The sequence below is a fragment of the Alligator mississippiensis genome, chromosome 2, assembly GCF_030867095.1.
Source record: "Alligator mississippiensis isolate rAllMis1 chromosome 2, rAllMis1, whole genome shotgun sequence".
Taxonomy (NCBI): Eukaryota; Metazoa; Chordata; order Crocodylia; family Alligatoridae; genus Alligator; species Alligator mississippiensis.
In genome coordinates, this window is record NC_081825.1 from 298,578,726 (window position 1) to 298,593,079 (window position 14,354).

The following is a 14,354-nucleotide window of genomic DNA, read 5'->3' on the forward strand; positions in this document are numbered from 1 at the left end:
TCTGCTCCCTCTAGGAGCATCTTGTGTGTTTTTTAGTGAAATAAGGAGGCATCTTCTGACCCCTTCTGAAGGGGAGAAGCATCACTGACCCCACTGAGTGCAGAGGTCCTGGGTCCTCCTGCTGCGCAATACCTCGGGCACTGAATGACGTGCCCAGCCCCATGGCTACTCTGTGGCATAGCCAAGAACTGCAGCAGGCTGGCACCTGTGAGCAAGCTGTCCCTTCTCCGTGCCTGTTCTCCCAACAGCTGAGTAGGCATTACCCGTCAGCAGCCCAGCACCTCCAGCTAGGCAAAATCTCTTTCCTTCTAGGCTTACCCCACCGGTGTTCGCTGTTATACCGGACAAGCTCCCTCCTAAGTGTGTAGCTATGGGAGTAACGGCCCCTGGTGGGTTTTCTGTTTTGCAGGGACTGGTCAGCCTGGCTACCTCGCCTCAAGACCACCTTCCTGCATCTCTTCGTTATTTATGCTTCTGTGCCCTTCCTGATCCGCCTCTTCCCTGTGCTGCTGACCAAGTGTGTCTTTCTCAACATGTGTAAGTATTCCCCCCAGCCCCTTCTGCAGGCAAGACTCTGCATCTCCGCGTGTGTCCTGTCAAAGAGCAAGGACTTGACAAGGGGGCAGCTTGAGCAGCCTCTGACTTGTATTGAAGCTGCAAATGAAAGAACCAAGGTTGCAAATGACCCTGGCGCGTTCTAAGAAACTCCAGGAGATGTTCTCGGCAACTCCAAGAGGCATCCTCTCGGGCCTCATACAGGCATCCAGTTTCTCCTGGGAGAATCGCTGTTCTCCCAGGAAAAACCATGAGCATCCAGATATTCAGGCTCTTTCTCCCAGAGTAAAAATGGCCACCGTGGGAGAAATGGGTTGTTATCTGTCTGCCCAGGAATCAAATCTCCTATATGCACAGGCCTGTAGCCTGGGGGTGGGGAAGGGAGGGTGTAGAGTCATGGTGGTTCTGCAGAGCTGCTGGCTTGGAGGGGTGCGCAATGCCTTGAGGCTTTGTGGAGGGCAGATGCTGCCCAGGCCATTAGCTCGCGTATGTCTCCACTGCACAGGGTCATGCAGGGATACCCCAGGTAACTGGGAGGTGGCCCCAGCCTAGCGCTGCCTGGGCTAGCTGCTGGCATCCTGCTGGCTGCAGGGCAGGGTGGATGGCTGGAGGCTCTTGGCACGTGCTTGCTGGAATGGCCGGAGGATGTAGAGGCTGACCTTCCAGTGCTGCTCCTAGCATTAAAACTTGTGCTGGACTCCACCATCCTCTGTCTGGGTCTCTTCAGGCATTTTGGAGCAAGCCATGGCAAGCTTTCCAAGCAAGGCCTCCCTGCTGCAGGGGTGGGGCATTGGCAGGGCAGGACATTGGCAGGGCAGGGCAAAGGGAAGGCAGGACATTTGCCTTGTCATGGCACAAGGCTGCCAGCTCCTGTGTCCGCTGCCTTCACTCTGTTGGATCTAATGTGCCTTCAGATAGCGGGGAGCAGGGTGCAGAGCCCTGGCTGCACTGAACCGAGACCTGTGATTGCCCAGAGCCTGAAGAAAATGGACAACCTGCCCCCTTGATGCTGTTCCCCCATTGCTTCAGGGGCCTAAGTTAGGTCTGTAGGGAGATGCCATCCCACTAGTGTAAGGGTTGCCACTTCGCACCAGATCTGCTCTTGGTCCTCCCCACTCTGAGCACTGCATGAATAATGCCTGATCCCAGTCCCTTGTGAAGGAAGGGATCTTCCTGAAACCCAGATGAGCCTGCTGTGGCTTCACAGTTTCATAGTTGTTAGGGGCTGGAAGAGACCTTACAGATCATCGGGTCCAGCCCCGCTGCACTTGGGCAGGCAAGACTGATGACCCCAGCAAGATGGAGTGGATTCAGGTCTGGTTAAAATAGGTGGAAAGACCTGGTCGAGAACAGTGTTTCTCAACCTTTGAAGTAGCAAGTACTCCCTAATTTCTGAGCGTTTTAATAAGTACCCCAACACTCAATTTTCCAGGGGATTTTATATTTACAGACTAATGTGCCATATGTCGGAAGAAGGGCTGTGTATATAAGGCTGTGATATGACAGATGTCTGATCTGGTGTGGGTAGGGTTGCCACCTTTTACACCAGGGGTGCACAACTCAAGTGTGTACCTGGGGTAGAGGTGATGTTGGCCAAAGCTGGGAGGGCTGGACTGATTATTACTGGGGAATTTAAAGTGTGGTGCAATGCACAACGCACCAAATTTTTTGCCATAGTTTTGAAAGGAAAAGAGGGCGAGAGAGAGAGTGAGTGTTGGGGTACCCGCATACCCCCTGCCTGTGTCTCGCGTACCCCCAGGGGTATGTGTACCACAGGTTGAGAAACTATGGTCTAGAAAGTGATGTAGGGCTCCATGCTGAGCTGGGGACCTCTGGATACCTGCGGATCAAATCTCCTTCACTTTCTCCTGCTGGAGGATGGGGTGGCCTGGTGCCATCTAGACGTCAGTGTGCAGCTTGCTGCTGGCTGGAGAGGAGCACCTTTCCCGTTGGGCATCTCGTACTTCCAGTTAGCTGTGTTTTATTTCCAGCCTTCCCTTGCAAAGGGAAACTGAATTCTGCCCCTACTTACTGCCCTTTATTATCCCTTCCTCTTGAAGAGGAAGGGCAGCTGGCAAGAGTGTGGTGGTACAAATATGCATGCGTCAGAGTCCTGTATGGAATGAATATATGCTGGACATTCCCCAACCATGTTAAAACTTCCCGTTGACTTCAGTATGAGCAGAAATAACTAGAGAAATCACCCTCGGGGGGCTTCTGAAGTGCTCTCTTCCACCAGTCTCCCCGTTACTTGATTTTCAGTGTGACCTGTTTTGTGAGTGCGGGGGATATACAAAATCAGCAGAGCTCTCCCAGAAGCTGGAGTATGATCGGGGCCAGGGGCTGTGCAGATCGCCAGGTAGAAAGTTGTGCCCTAACACTTCATCCTTTTTGTCTTGCTCAGTTAAATTCCCCTTCTTTGTGGACCTCTCGAGGCCTGAATTATTGCTGAACCACACAGTAAACTTCTACCTCACAACTGAACCCGAGGTCACAATCGGCGTCTGGTGAGTACAGCAGCTTTAACGACAAGATTCACTCGGACGTTCACAGACGGCGAGGAATAGAGTGCGACATCCCGGGATAAACCCTGGCTCCTACACTTTCAATCTCAAGCTAAACCTGTAACGGGCCCTTTCAAGCTGTGCGCTGGGGAAAATCCATCTCGGCGTGTTGCGTTGTGCTGAGCAAAGCAAGCTTTTGGCTAATGTGACAGGTCCTACGCATTTGTGTACAGACTGTGCTTTGTGGCAGTGAACAATAGACACTCACCCCTATTGCCAGCTGTGCTCGGAGGTGTGGGGCTTGGGCGAGCTATCACCAGATCAGCCTGTACACACATCTCCACCTGCGGTGATTAATGGCAGGCTGGCTCACTGCTTGGGCACGTCGGGGAGACCAACCCATACGTGAACAATAGTGAGAATTTGCCCTGAATACCTGTGCATAGGTCAGCTAGTAATGGAGGGTTGCAGACTGCTCGGGTGTTGCCCTGCTGGGCTGGAAGTGCCCTGTTAACTTGTATATCCTGCCTAGCAGCGCCGGATGCAGTGAAAGCCTTCGTTGGCTCCTGTCGCTGTTCATGGTGCAGCTGAAGCTGCCTCCCTGGTTGTTTTTCTGAGAATAATTTGTGCCTGTGGTTTAAAAGAGAGAAACAGCTGTTGCATCCGAGTCCAGTGCAAATACAGCAGTCGGATAGGGAGAGGTTTAGGGTGAGATGAGCACTCTGTGGATGGAGGGATGGCAGGGGTCTTGCATGACTAGAGGCTGCTATTTTGGCCTGGCTTTGGAGATCGCTAGCGGTTGTTCATCTTCCCAGTGAGGTGGGAAGCCGTCGCACGTCCCCTTGGATTGGGAAATCCAGATGTGTGCGAGCTGGCTGCTAATGACACGTTCCTGGTCTGGTCTTTTAGGCACAGCGTCCCAGCCAGCCGGGGGATCGAAGCCCAAGGGAAAGACCACAGCTGGTATGAAGAAGCTCTCGGAGATGATAATCCGGTGATACTCTATCTCCATGGCAATGGGGCCACCAGGTGACTGCAATTCTGTATTGCTTATCGTGCTGAGAGAGCCTGGCTGTCCTCTTCTTTGAGCTGGGCATGTTGCCCGGGACTGTGGCCTTTGGCAGAGCTGGCTGGAGGCCGGGGGCTCTGGTTCGATGCTCCTTGGCTGAGGTGCTGCTTGATTTCTCTCTTTAAATCTTGGAGCCCTTATCTCATGCCAGCGCTGCGGGCTCGTCGCAAAGCTTCTGGAAACCTGGCTCACCGCGCCGGCTCCTTTCTGGCCCCGCTTATGCATTTCCCCACCCCCACGCATGCAGTGATGGATGTCCCAGGTGCTGCCCCGTGTAGGTCTGAGAAGGAGCCGTTCGCCTTCGCTGCTGAAGAGCACGAATGTAGCCTTGAACCGAGCTGCTTGGTTTCCATGGCAACCGCTCCATCCCCCGTGATGCTGAGGCTCCGTCCCTGGGGTCCTCCCACTCCCCCGCAGGCACGCAGCCCGGCTTGCTCGGCTGCACGGCCCCTCCCCGCCCTGCTTTCCCTGCACGCTCCCTGCCGTGCCTTCACTGCGCTCTGCGCCCTCCCCGCTGTCTCCCCAGGAGCTCAGTCTTGGGAACACTGCTGGGGCCATCTAGGCCTTGCCGGGTACCCAGACAAAGCCTGGTACCCATCTGCTTGGAGCCTCCTTCCTTTTCTAACCTGTGCCCTGATAGCATCCTGGTACTGGGGGAGGCGTGTGCACCTTTTCCCGTGGATGCATGAGTCCGGGGCCGAAGCCTGCCTGCCTGTGCACTGATGCACCCCGTGGGATCTGCCTTGCATTCTTCTGGCCTTTCGGGAGAGGGGCTGAAATCTCTGAGCCACATTTCTTTTAAGCTTTGTCCCTGCTTGGCTGTCTTGCTAGGTGACCCTGTGCTTATCAGATCCCCCTCCCTGCTACAAGGGAGACGTGTTCAAGGCCCACTGAACAGCTGGGGTTGTCCTTTTCTTGGCGTTTTGGCCATGCAGGCTCTGCCCGCGGGCCTGTGAGCGCTGTGTTGTGTGAAACGCTGGGTGCTGTCGCTGGCTTGCAAGGTCGTGATGATCGATGTGCCTGGCAGAGACCGGGCTGCCAAGCATGTTCCCTGAAGCTCCTGGATGCCTCCCCTCCAGCTTGGTATTAATGATCCCTGTAGATGCAAAGGCTTAGCCTGCCCCTGGGCACAACTCTAGCCCTCCCTTCAGGCTGTGTGGACCAGGCTATTCCTCTGTTAACCGGGCTGCTAAGTACTTAGACCGGAGGTTTCTCATTCACCTCCAAGCATGGAAACAAGTGCTTGGAGCAGCAGGGGGTCTTTACCAGAGCTGCTCCTAAGCAGCACTTGGGGCCCAGGGGTGAATGCATCCCTTTTTAGAGGTACAAGCCCCTGAACTACCCTTGTGCTGATGCAGTAGGACATGTTGTTGCAAGCAACTGGCCTACACCAGGCAGACTTCCCTATGAAAATGGCTAGCTGCAAGCTGCCGTGATATAAAAGGATTCCCTAGCAAAGGCTCCACGCTGCACAGACTAATCTGAGCCACCCCGCCTGTTTTGTTGTAGTACACTTCCAGCTTCTTGCTTTCCTTTGAGGGGTCTTCATGTCTTGGCCCTGCTCCCCACCTATGATCTGCGTGTGCTTGGTCATGAGAACATACGGGGTCGGACCAATGGTCATGAGAACATATGTGCCATATGGGGTCAGACCAATGGTCCATGTAGCTGTGTCCTGTCTCTGGCAGCAACATGGGTGGAATCTGTAAAACAGGAACCCTTCCTAAAATATGTCTCTTCTCCACCCCCACAGGGCTGCAAATCACAGAGTTAACCTGATAAAGGTAGGTCGTGCTGCTTCGAGTGGATGGCCCGTAGGGGCTGTCGTGGGGTGGGCTTGCTCAGCTGGGATCTGCCCTGGAGACTCCTGAGCACAGCTCCTCTGTACGGTGTGGCCAGGAGATGGGTAGGGCCAAATCTATCTTCAAGTGGGCCCATCCGCCAGGCTGGATGATGGGGGAGAAAGGATCTGTCTGTCGGACTCTGGCGTGGGGTTCGAAACCGGTGTACTGAATGCACTGGCCTCTGTGGTGTCACTAGTAACATTATCTTCCCTGACAGGTCATGAGTGCCATTGGCTTCCACGTCTTGGCCGTTGACTACAGAGGTAAACTTGAACCTATGCCCATTTCTATCCTGGGCACGTGTGTTCAGGGGGCTGGGAGGAGGAGTATTGATATGTCCTAGTCACCCTCCTGTCTGCTGCACTGCAGGGTATGGAGACTCGAGCGGCTCCCCAAGCGAGGGGGGCTTCACCAAGGACATCCTGTACCTCTACGACTGGGTAAAGGCCCGGAGCGGGAAGAGCAGAGTCTTTCTCTGGGGACACTCCTTGGGGACCGGGTGAGTGTGCTGTTCAGCTATGTCAGAAATGCATCCAAGGATATGGAGGGCTTCGTTACCAAAGAGCTCGTTGGGTTGTGCTTTAGTGCCCTTCTTGTGTGTAGCTTTGTCTCCCATAACAAATCCACGTAGGTGAGGTATGACCTGATAGGCCTCTGCTGAAACCCCTCTTTGTCAGGAAAGGAAATAGGGTAAACCAAGGGGAACTGGGTACCAGGACAGTGTTGGAAGCAGAGTACTTCAGACACTTCCTTTGACAATCCCTCCCTCCTCAAAGCTGACCACCTGGTTCTAGATAGTGAAGGGGACTGGTCATCACGATGGCAGCTTGGCAAGCTTGCATAGCTGGGCAAGGTCAGGGGCTTGCTACTTCCGACTGACCACACGTGAGGGCGCTGGTCTTGGAACAAGAGCGCCCCACGGAGGCTTTGCCCTGGGGGCTTGGAGAAGCCTGGGGGTCTGCTCCACATGGTCAGCTAATTGGCACATTGAGTGTTTGGTTTCTTCTCTCCTCCCCATGCCTTGCTGTTACCAACGGTGTCAAGGGTATTTCCATTCCTGCAGAATAGCAACCAACGTGGCGAGGAAGCTGCTTGAAGACCGAGGTAACTTTCACGAGTGTCGGCGTGGGCGGGATGCTTGATGCTTCCGGCCCTCGGGGAAGAGCTCATTACAGCCCCTCCTTGAGACTGGGTTGTTGGTGGTTTGGCCTTGGCTGAAGCTAGTTGGGTCTGAGGACTGCTTTAAATAAAGTTATGCTGGCTGGGGTGGGCTCTGAAGGGCTGTTCATCCAACGGGGATGGGTGGGAAGTGCTGTGTTGGCATGGGTGGCTTAGAGCGGTGGGGCCTCTCTTCCTTCGCTACGGGGGCAGACCAAGACATGAGTGCCTTGTACACCCAAGCATTCAGCCACCTGGCACGTCTGGCTTGCTTGGGGTCAACCAAAATCAGTGGATATTTCATTGTCCACTTCATTGTCTTTGGATCTGGTCTTCTGGGGTTAACCATGAACCATAGGCTCCAAATACTGACCAGATGAGGCTTCTGATCTTCCTCATCCGGTGAAGGTGAAGGCAGTGCACAGGAGTGTGTAACTCACTCCTTGTGAGCGTGACTTGCTACACAGTGATATTTGTGGGGAATGAGGAGGGAGGACTGGAGGGAGATTTTGGGTGGGGGGATGACAAGGGAGCCAGCAAACCTGCTAAGAAAAGGTCGGGACCACTCCATAACACGTTTTGCTGTGGTGTCTTCTTTGATTCATTTGTCTCCAAGGAACCCAGGTGGACGGACTTATTCTGGAATCTCCCTACACCAACATCCGGGATGCGGCTGCTAATATCCCTGTTACAAAAGTAAGACGCCAGCCAGGCTCGTGCTCTGCTTGCAGTTGTGCTTGAGTGTGTGTTGGTGTATGTGCTAGCAAGGCTCTCTCGTCCCTTGGCTAACCTGCCCTTGCCCACTTGGGTGTGTTGGAAAGGAAGCGGCATTAGGCCCTGGCCTTATCAGAGGTAGGATCGGCACTCAGTAAAACATATAAGGAAGGCACTACATCTTGCTGTGACGGTTGTCCCTTCTTGGAGTCAAGGGTCCTCTTATTCCTGCACGCAGGCTGTGCTGTTTCCAGGCTATCTCAGGCAGGTGCCCATCCAGCCTCTGCTTGCAAACCACAGGGAAGGAGATCCCTTGGCTTCCCCGGGCAGCTCGCGCCACGGTCCTACTGCTTGCAGCTCTAGGAGACGTACAAAAAAACTAGAACTCGTGGTTCCAAAATGATACCTTTTACTAGACCAACTGGAAAATGGCAAGAAAAGTTTTTCTCCCACCCCGCTTTTTAAGCGTGGGTGCCCATGACTGGCCTCTCGTGGCGAGACTGCGGTAGGCTGGAGCTCAGCAGCACTCGCCCCAGGATTTGCTGCACCCGGGCTGGCTCCTACGCTTGACGTCCTGACCTGAGCTAAGGATGCAAGAGAACTGCTTTCATTGCTTCCTGCTGGGGAGAGGAGCCTTGCATAAAGATCCAGCTCTTCCTTGTGCCTCCTAAAACCTCTAGCTATTTAATAAGCCTCTTATTAAATGGCTATTTAATAATACTCCCCTGGCTGCCTTATTGCATGCACACACACAATGCTCTAATGCTACAAAAGGTGTTCAGCAAGGCAAATATAGGCTCCTCTCCAAGGCTAGAAGGGCCTGGGGTCTTGGGCAGCCTTGCCCCCCAGACATGGGGGTAGGAAGCTGCCAGGCAGCTCTGAAGAGTGCCTGAAATCCCAGCCGGGGAAGTGGGAGATGCAGGCACGAGGTGGGAGACAGTCGGTTCTCTCCAGCTGGCCGGGTGGCTACTGGCCCCTTCCAGCTTTGCTTGACTGATGTGACTCTGCTCCCAGAGGGCACTGGCAGCGGGTACCGGCTGGCCGGGGGCACAGCAAAGAGCCTGCAGCTTGTTCCTTGGTCTTTTAACAGATCTACCGCCAGTTTCCCGGCTTTGATTACCTCATCTTGGACACCCTGGCGCTGGCTGACCTGTTTTTCCAGAGTGATGAGAAGTGAGTAACGCTCTGGGCCGATGGTTTGAAATGCAAAGGCTTTCCCTTGCTGGGGCTGCTTCTTGCTGGCATCCGAGTCCTGTTCCCTGCCCTGCATTACAAGGGGACGGGTATTTGTGGAGCGGGGATTTCGGTGCCATCAGATGCAGGCTTTTCCATGTGCTATAAATACCAGCTAACTGCTAATGACTGAGAGACTCGGGCCCTTTTGCACACAACAAAAGCCCCGATGCAGATTTGGAGGTTCATGCAGGTTCATGGTCCGGCCATCCTCCAAGGACACCGGTTGCATTGTGGTGGTTGGAAAGCGGTGAGCTCCTAGGTCATTACCGCTCAGATCTGGGAGCTTGGAGCGTGCGGCCCAAAGCTGTAGCTTCGGGAAGCTGCTTTTTGGCACTTCAGCTCTGAAATGTAAAGGCGCATGCAAACAGTGATCACTTGAATGGAAATATCTCCGGTGCAACTTAAAATGGTTGGAGATGTTTCCTCTTGTCTGATAATTGTGGATGGCAGGGAGGGAATTTGAATAGGGGATAGCTCCAGTTTGATGCTGTCTTTGTAGAGCATCCACTGCTGCCACCATTGGAGAGAGGATATTAGGTTAGATGAACTAAACCCATGTGTCACTTCTTATGTTTCCTTGGGTGTCATGCCACTCGTCTGACACCTGCTGCCTTGTCAGCCACTGCTGGGCACTGCTGAGCTCTAGCTGATGGCCAGTCCTCCTTGGAAGGCAGATTCACAGAAACAATCCCTGAACATGCCCCAGTCTGTGAGCACAAATAAAGGGGCAAATGGTGCTAAATGAGCAGGGGCTTGCTGCAGAGCAGCTGGCCTGTAGTGATGGCTCGTGCGCCTGCGATCACCCGCACGGGAAATGGAAAACTGACTTGGAGCAGCTGAGCTCTTCCCTCCAGAGATGAAATGCCCTGGCTTAACTCGCTGCCCTGAATGCCAGGTGCACAGTACCTGAACTGGGTTTACTGGACAGCTGGCTGGCGCTGTCCCTTGCTGCCTCGTAGCTAGCTCTTGGCCGCCTCTGCTTGGGAGACCCTGATCTGGGTCCAGGCTGCTCCGAGTCTTAATGCAGCATGGTCCTGGACTCACCTGCCTGGTCAGCTGTGCTCTGGCGGGGGCACGGCACAGCAATTGCAGGTGGGAAGGAAGCCTCCTGCCTCTTCCAGATCAAATGCTGATGTTGAGGTGGAGTGAGAAAAGCTGGAACCGATGCTCTCTGTGGGTCACTGGACTGTTTTTGTCCCCTCAGTGTGAAAGTGCTGACCAGTCCCATCTTGATCTTGCATGCAGAGGATGATCCAGTCATTCCCTCCCACCTGGGTCGAAAGGTAACTCTCTTTTTGCCCCTTGAGTCCCTCTACACTGGTGCTTTGCAGGGGAAAAAGTGAAAAGTGCACTCGGGCGTTATCGGTTGTAGACTAAAACTGCAGGGTGGAGTGGGTCCTGTGGCCAGCTCGCTGCTGTACTGAATATGCATATCGAAATTCCCCATAACGGCTAATTAGAAAGGCTGCATTTGAACCTTCCTAATGCTACAGATTAGTGCCGCCCTTCAGAGCCTGAATGTGTTGTCTACCCGTAAAACCCTGGGAACTGGCTCCCCAGCTGCTGTGCTATAACACAGTCTGCTAGCAATGTCCCTGCACCCTTTCCTAGTACATGGGAGTATCCCGAGTCCAGCAGTGGCTGCTCTGGAGCAAGAGCCCTGAACAGGGTGTACCTAGAGCGATTCCCTACCCCATCATACCCTCCATAGCATTTGTCATGTTGATTTAAAGGACCTGTGCCCATACCGGCGAGCCGGCCGTGTTCCTTAGACGGGCAGACACGCTCAATGCAGTACTTGGCACACAAGTTCTGGCTGGCACCAGCGGTATCTCTGGCTGGGCTGGACAGGCCGAGTGTTAAGAACTTGGTTAAAGCATTTGGGACTCGTGGTAGAGGTGATATCTTGTATTAGACCAACTAGATTTTTGCAAGCCTAGTTGGTCTAATAAAAGAGATCACCTCTAGCACAAGTCCCAAATGCTTTTTCCTCTCGACCAACATGGCTACAACCTGGACACCAAGAACTTGGTTATGCAAGTTTGAGTCCAAACTGGCCCGGAGGTTGGTGTCTATCTGGGTGCCTGGCTTGCCCCCACTCAATGCTGAGAAACCGTCTTTCAGTGGCGGGGCCCTAAGGAAAATGCTCGTGAAAGCTCCTAAGCCCCATTGCATTGCCGATGCGACTTGTGATATCTGTGCCGCAGAACATGGCTCCTGTTCTTAACGGACCGTGGCGCATGGCTGGGCACAGCTCTTCGGAAACTCACCGAAAATCAAATGTAGGGACTGCTGAGCCTAACATAACGACTGCTTTCAAAGAGCCCGGGTGCTGAGTTTCCACTGTCCTTGGCTGTCAGCAGCAGCTCACTCACAGGATTTCCTGTGATAATTGTTCCTCTGGGTGTTGCAGTCGCCCAACTGGAGACCGAATACAGGCAGGCCCAGCAGTAGCAGCTCTCGGGTAAGCCTTTATTCAGGCTTCACTCTCACCGTTTTAGCAGGCAGGGAGCGATTCCAGCTGGCAAGACCCTTTCCTCTTGCTGGAAGAAGCTGGCTGTGCTGGGTCTCCTGTGTTTGACATGCAGCACTGTTGCTGGAAGACACTGCGCAGGTGACATGGGCTCCCTACTTCAGTTCCCCGCCTGTAAAACGGGCATCCTAGCTTGTCCTGAGGTCCCAGGGGGAATCTGTAGCCACCTTTGGCCATCAGTGCAAGGGCCTGAGGATGAATGAAGCACTTCAAATGCAAAAGCCTCCTCATTTAATGTAGCACTCAGTGAACTGCTAGAGGCCCCTCTCTCTTCACAGCTCTTTGAGACTGCCATCAGCGCCTACCAGGACAAGAACAAGGTCAGGTTTGTGGCCTTTCCTGACAAGCTGGGCTTGGCGCATGACTACATTTCTTTCCATCCAGACCTTCCCGCTGTTGTGAAGTAAGTAAGGCCAGGTGCCGATGCTCCGGGTATCTTCTGTCTTCCCTCGTTTGGCTGCTGAGAGTAGGAAGTAGACCAGGGCGGGCAATTATTCTGGGAGGAGAGCCGCTTGCTGAGCTTTGGCAAGCCAGCGAGGACTGCATGACAGGCAGCCAGGGGCAGATAAATATTAATTTTTCTAAACTTTTTTTAGGGCCCTTGCAGGCCGGACAGAATGGCCTGGCGGGCCGCATCCAGCCCCTGGGCTGGATTTTGCCCGCCCTTGAAGTAGACCAATGGCTTGAAATTGCAGCAAAGTAGGTTTAAGTTGGATACCAGGGAAAACTTCTTCACTGCTACAACAGTGGGCAGTGGGGGTGCACAGGCACGGGTTAGGGATGGTCTAGGCATAGTGATGCTTTATTCTACTAATGGGGGGCTCCTGGTCTTGAGTTGCCCCACCCTGCCTTTTAGCTACATGTGTTGAGGGGGAAGTGGGAAAGGGGGTTTAAGCCTCCCTCGGAGGCATTGGGTGCTGGCTGGAGCCAAGGCTGGGGATTATGACTAGGCTGTGCCAATGCTCCTGCTGGGACTTAAAGCCAGAGATTCCTGGCTGGAGGGTCTTGCCCTCCACTCAAGGTCAGACCAGTGCTGAATTTGGGGTCAGGAAGGAATTTTCCATCATGGTCAGATTAGTATGGGGGGGGCTAAGCCTCTACGTGAGATCTCTTAACCACCTTTTATAGAAGCAGATTGGCTGCTGTGATTCCCTGTTTTAAGTGTGACAGATTTGGCTGTTAGGTCTGTATTGTGTCGGGGTTAAGGGTTGTCTTATGTAGAGTTTAGATAACGGATGGTATGGATGGATAAGGATGATCCTGCCTCAGGCAGGGGGTTGGACTGGAGGACCTCCGAAGGTCCCTTCCAGCCTGACTTCTCTGAACACAGTCCTGTGTGACACCAGCCACAGCTCCTGTATGTCCTAAGTCACTAATCTGAGTCCAGGCTGCCTCTCTCACTTGTGGAAACCAATATGTATGGAGCGACTGCAGCTTATACCGAGCCGGTGTAGTCTGCAGCTCGTTAGAAATAGAGAAGACAACCTCGGTCAGGTAACTTTACCTTCCCAGAGCACAAGCCAGGTACAGCACAAATCCACTGCCTAGTCCAGTAACTCTGCCTGGTTTGTTCTGTCATTGTTCTGTTGCAGAGACTTCCTGAAGAACATTACATAGCAGCAGCTGGCATTACTTACATGTGCAGCAGGAGCGTGTTCAAGCAAGTTTACACTGAGGATTTATATTTAATAAACCACTGAAGTGTTTAAGCCGAATTTGGGTAGTTCGCCTTCCCACACCCACCCCTGGGTCCCTGCAGTGCAATTGCAGCAGCAAAGCTGAGCCCCTAAAGAAGTGCTCTTTTGACATTTTGCACGTTCTACACTTTATTGCTTTATAGCGATGCATCTCAAGCTTGTTTTATTGCTTCCAAGACAGAGGCAATTAGTGAAGGGCAGGGAAGAAGAAAGGTCTTACAGGGACAGTTACATGGTTTTTGCAGGACAGGCCACCCAAGCAGACTTTTTTAGAGCCTCCTATCTATTGTCATGTTAGGCTTCATGTAGCACCTTGTCGTGCTCGGATAGAAGCTAGAGTTCTTTACCATGCCAAATGTTACAGCTGCCTGCTTATTTGCTTCCAGCCTTGGGGCTGGCCAGGAGACTAAGTAAGGAGTGATGGTGAATGGGACACACTACTCCAGCAGCGGCCCTAAGCTGCTCCCTGGCTCTGACAAGGAAGTGCTGTTTCCCAGCCAGCTGAAGGAGAGGTGCAGGACCACATGCTACAGCATGAAGTGCCCTTGGTTGTTAACACCACGTTTTGGCTACAGCCTGGTTAAACAGCAGAGCTACCCCGAGTTCCTTGGATACTTTGATTGGCACTTTTATTCCAGCACCTACTGCAAGCGGCAGCTTTCGGGTCTCTGCATAACACTCTACACAAATTCTCCTCCTGGGAAAAGCCAACAGTAAGCCATTTGCTAAATAGCTACAGGAACTTCTTACAGTGTTTACAATGCATTCCTGCTAGAGGCAGCCGGCAGCACAGCTCTTGCCTACAGCTTCTGCTTTTCAGCCTTGGAGCTGGCTGTCGTGTCATTGGAGGTCTTGTCTTCACCCACATCCCTCGGTACATTGGGTGGAGGGATCTTCAGATCAGAAGGCTCCACGTTCCAGATGTCCCTGGCGTATTCCTTGATGGTCCTGTCACTGGAGAACTTCCCTGAGGATGCGATGTTCCTGATGACCATTTTGGTCCACTCCTTGGAGTTCTGGAGGGGGAACACACGTGCAGAGGTT

The 14,354-nt window shown here is 53.3% G+C and overlaps 2 protein-coding genes across 5 annotated transcripts in view; one reads left to right on the top strand and one right to left on the bottom strand.

The window, feature by feature from the left end:
• ABHD12B (abhydrolase domain containing 12B) overlaps nt 1-13,328 on the top strand; it is a 31,371-nt gene extending 18,043 nt beyond the window's left edge. For all 3 annotated transcript variants that reach the window (XM_019494090.2, XM_006276017.3, XM_019494089.2), the window contains exons 2-13: nt 410-537; nt 2,960-3,062; nt 3,969-4,088; nt 5,882-5,912; nt 6,190-6,235; nt 6,342-6,471; nt 7,036-7,076; nt 7,747-7,826; nt 8,935-9,017; nt 10,285-10,363; nt 11,892-12,016; nt 13,206-13,328. In XM_019494090.2, the coding sequence (XP_019349635.1) occupies nt 534-537; nt 2,960-3,062; nt 3,969-4,088; nt 5,882-5,912; nt 6,190-6,235; nt 6,342-6,471; nt 7,036-7,076; nt 7,747-7,826; nt 8,935-9,017; nt 10,285-10,363; nt 11,892-12,016; nt 13,206-13,230 (867 nt within the window). In that variant the 5' untranslated portion in view covers nt 410-533 and the 3' untranslated portion in view covers nt 13,231-13,328. The remainder of the gene's footprint in view (nt 1-409; nt 538-2,959; nt 3,063-3,968; nt 4,089-5,881; nt 5,913-6,189; nt 6,236-6,341; nt 6,472-7,035; nt 7,077-7,746; nt 7,827-8,934; nt 9,018-10,284; nt 10,364-11,891; nt 12,017-13,205) is intronic.
• A 93-nt stretch (nt 13,329-13,421) lies between these two features.
• PYGL (glycogen phosphorylase L) overlaps nt 13,422-14,354 on the bottom strand; it is a 37,355-nt gene continuing 36,422 nt past the window's right edge. For both annotated transcript variants that reach the window (XM_059723391.1, XM_059723390.1), the window contains exon 21: nt 13,422-14,326. In XM_059723391.1, coding sequence (XP_059579374.1) covers nt 14,111-14,326 — 216 coding nt within the window. In that variant the 3' untranslated portion in view covers nt 13,422-14,110. The remainder of the gene's footprint in view (nt 14,327-14,354) is intronic.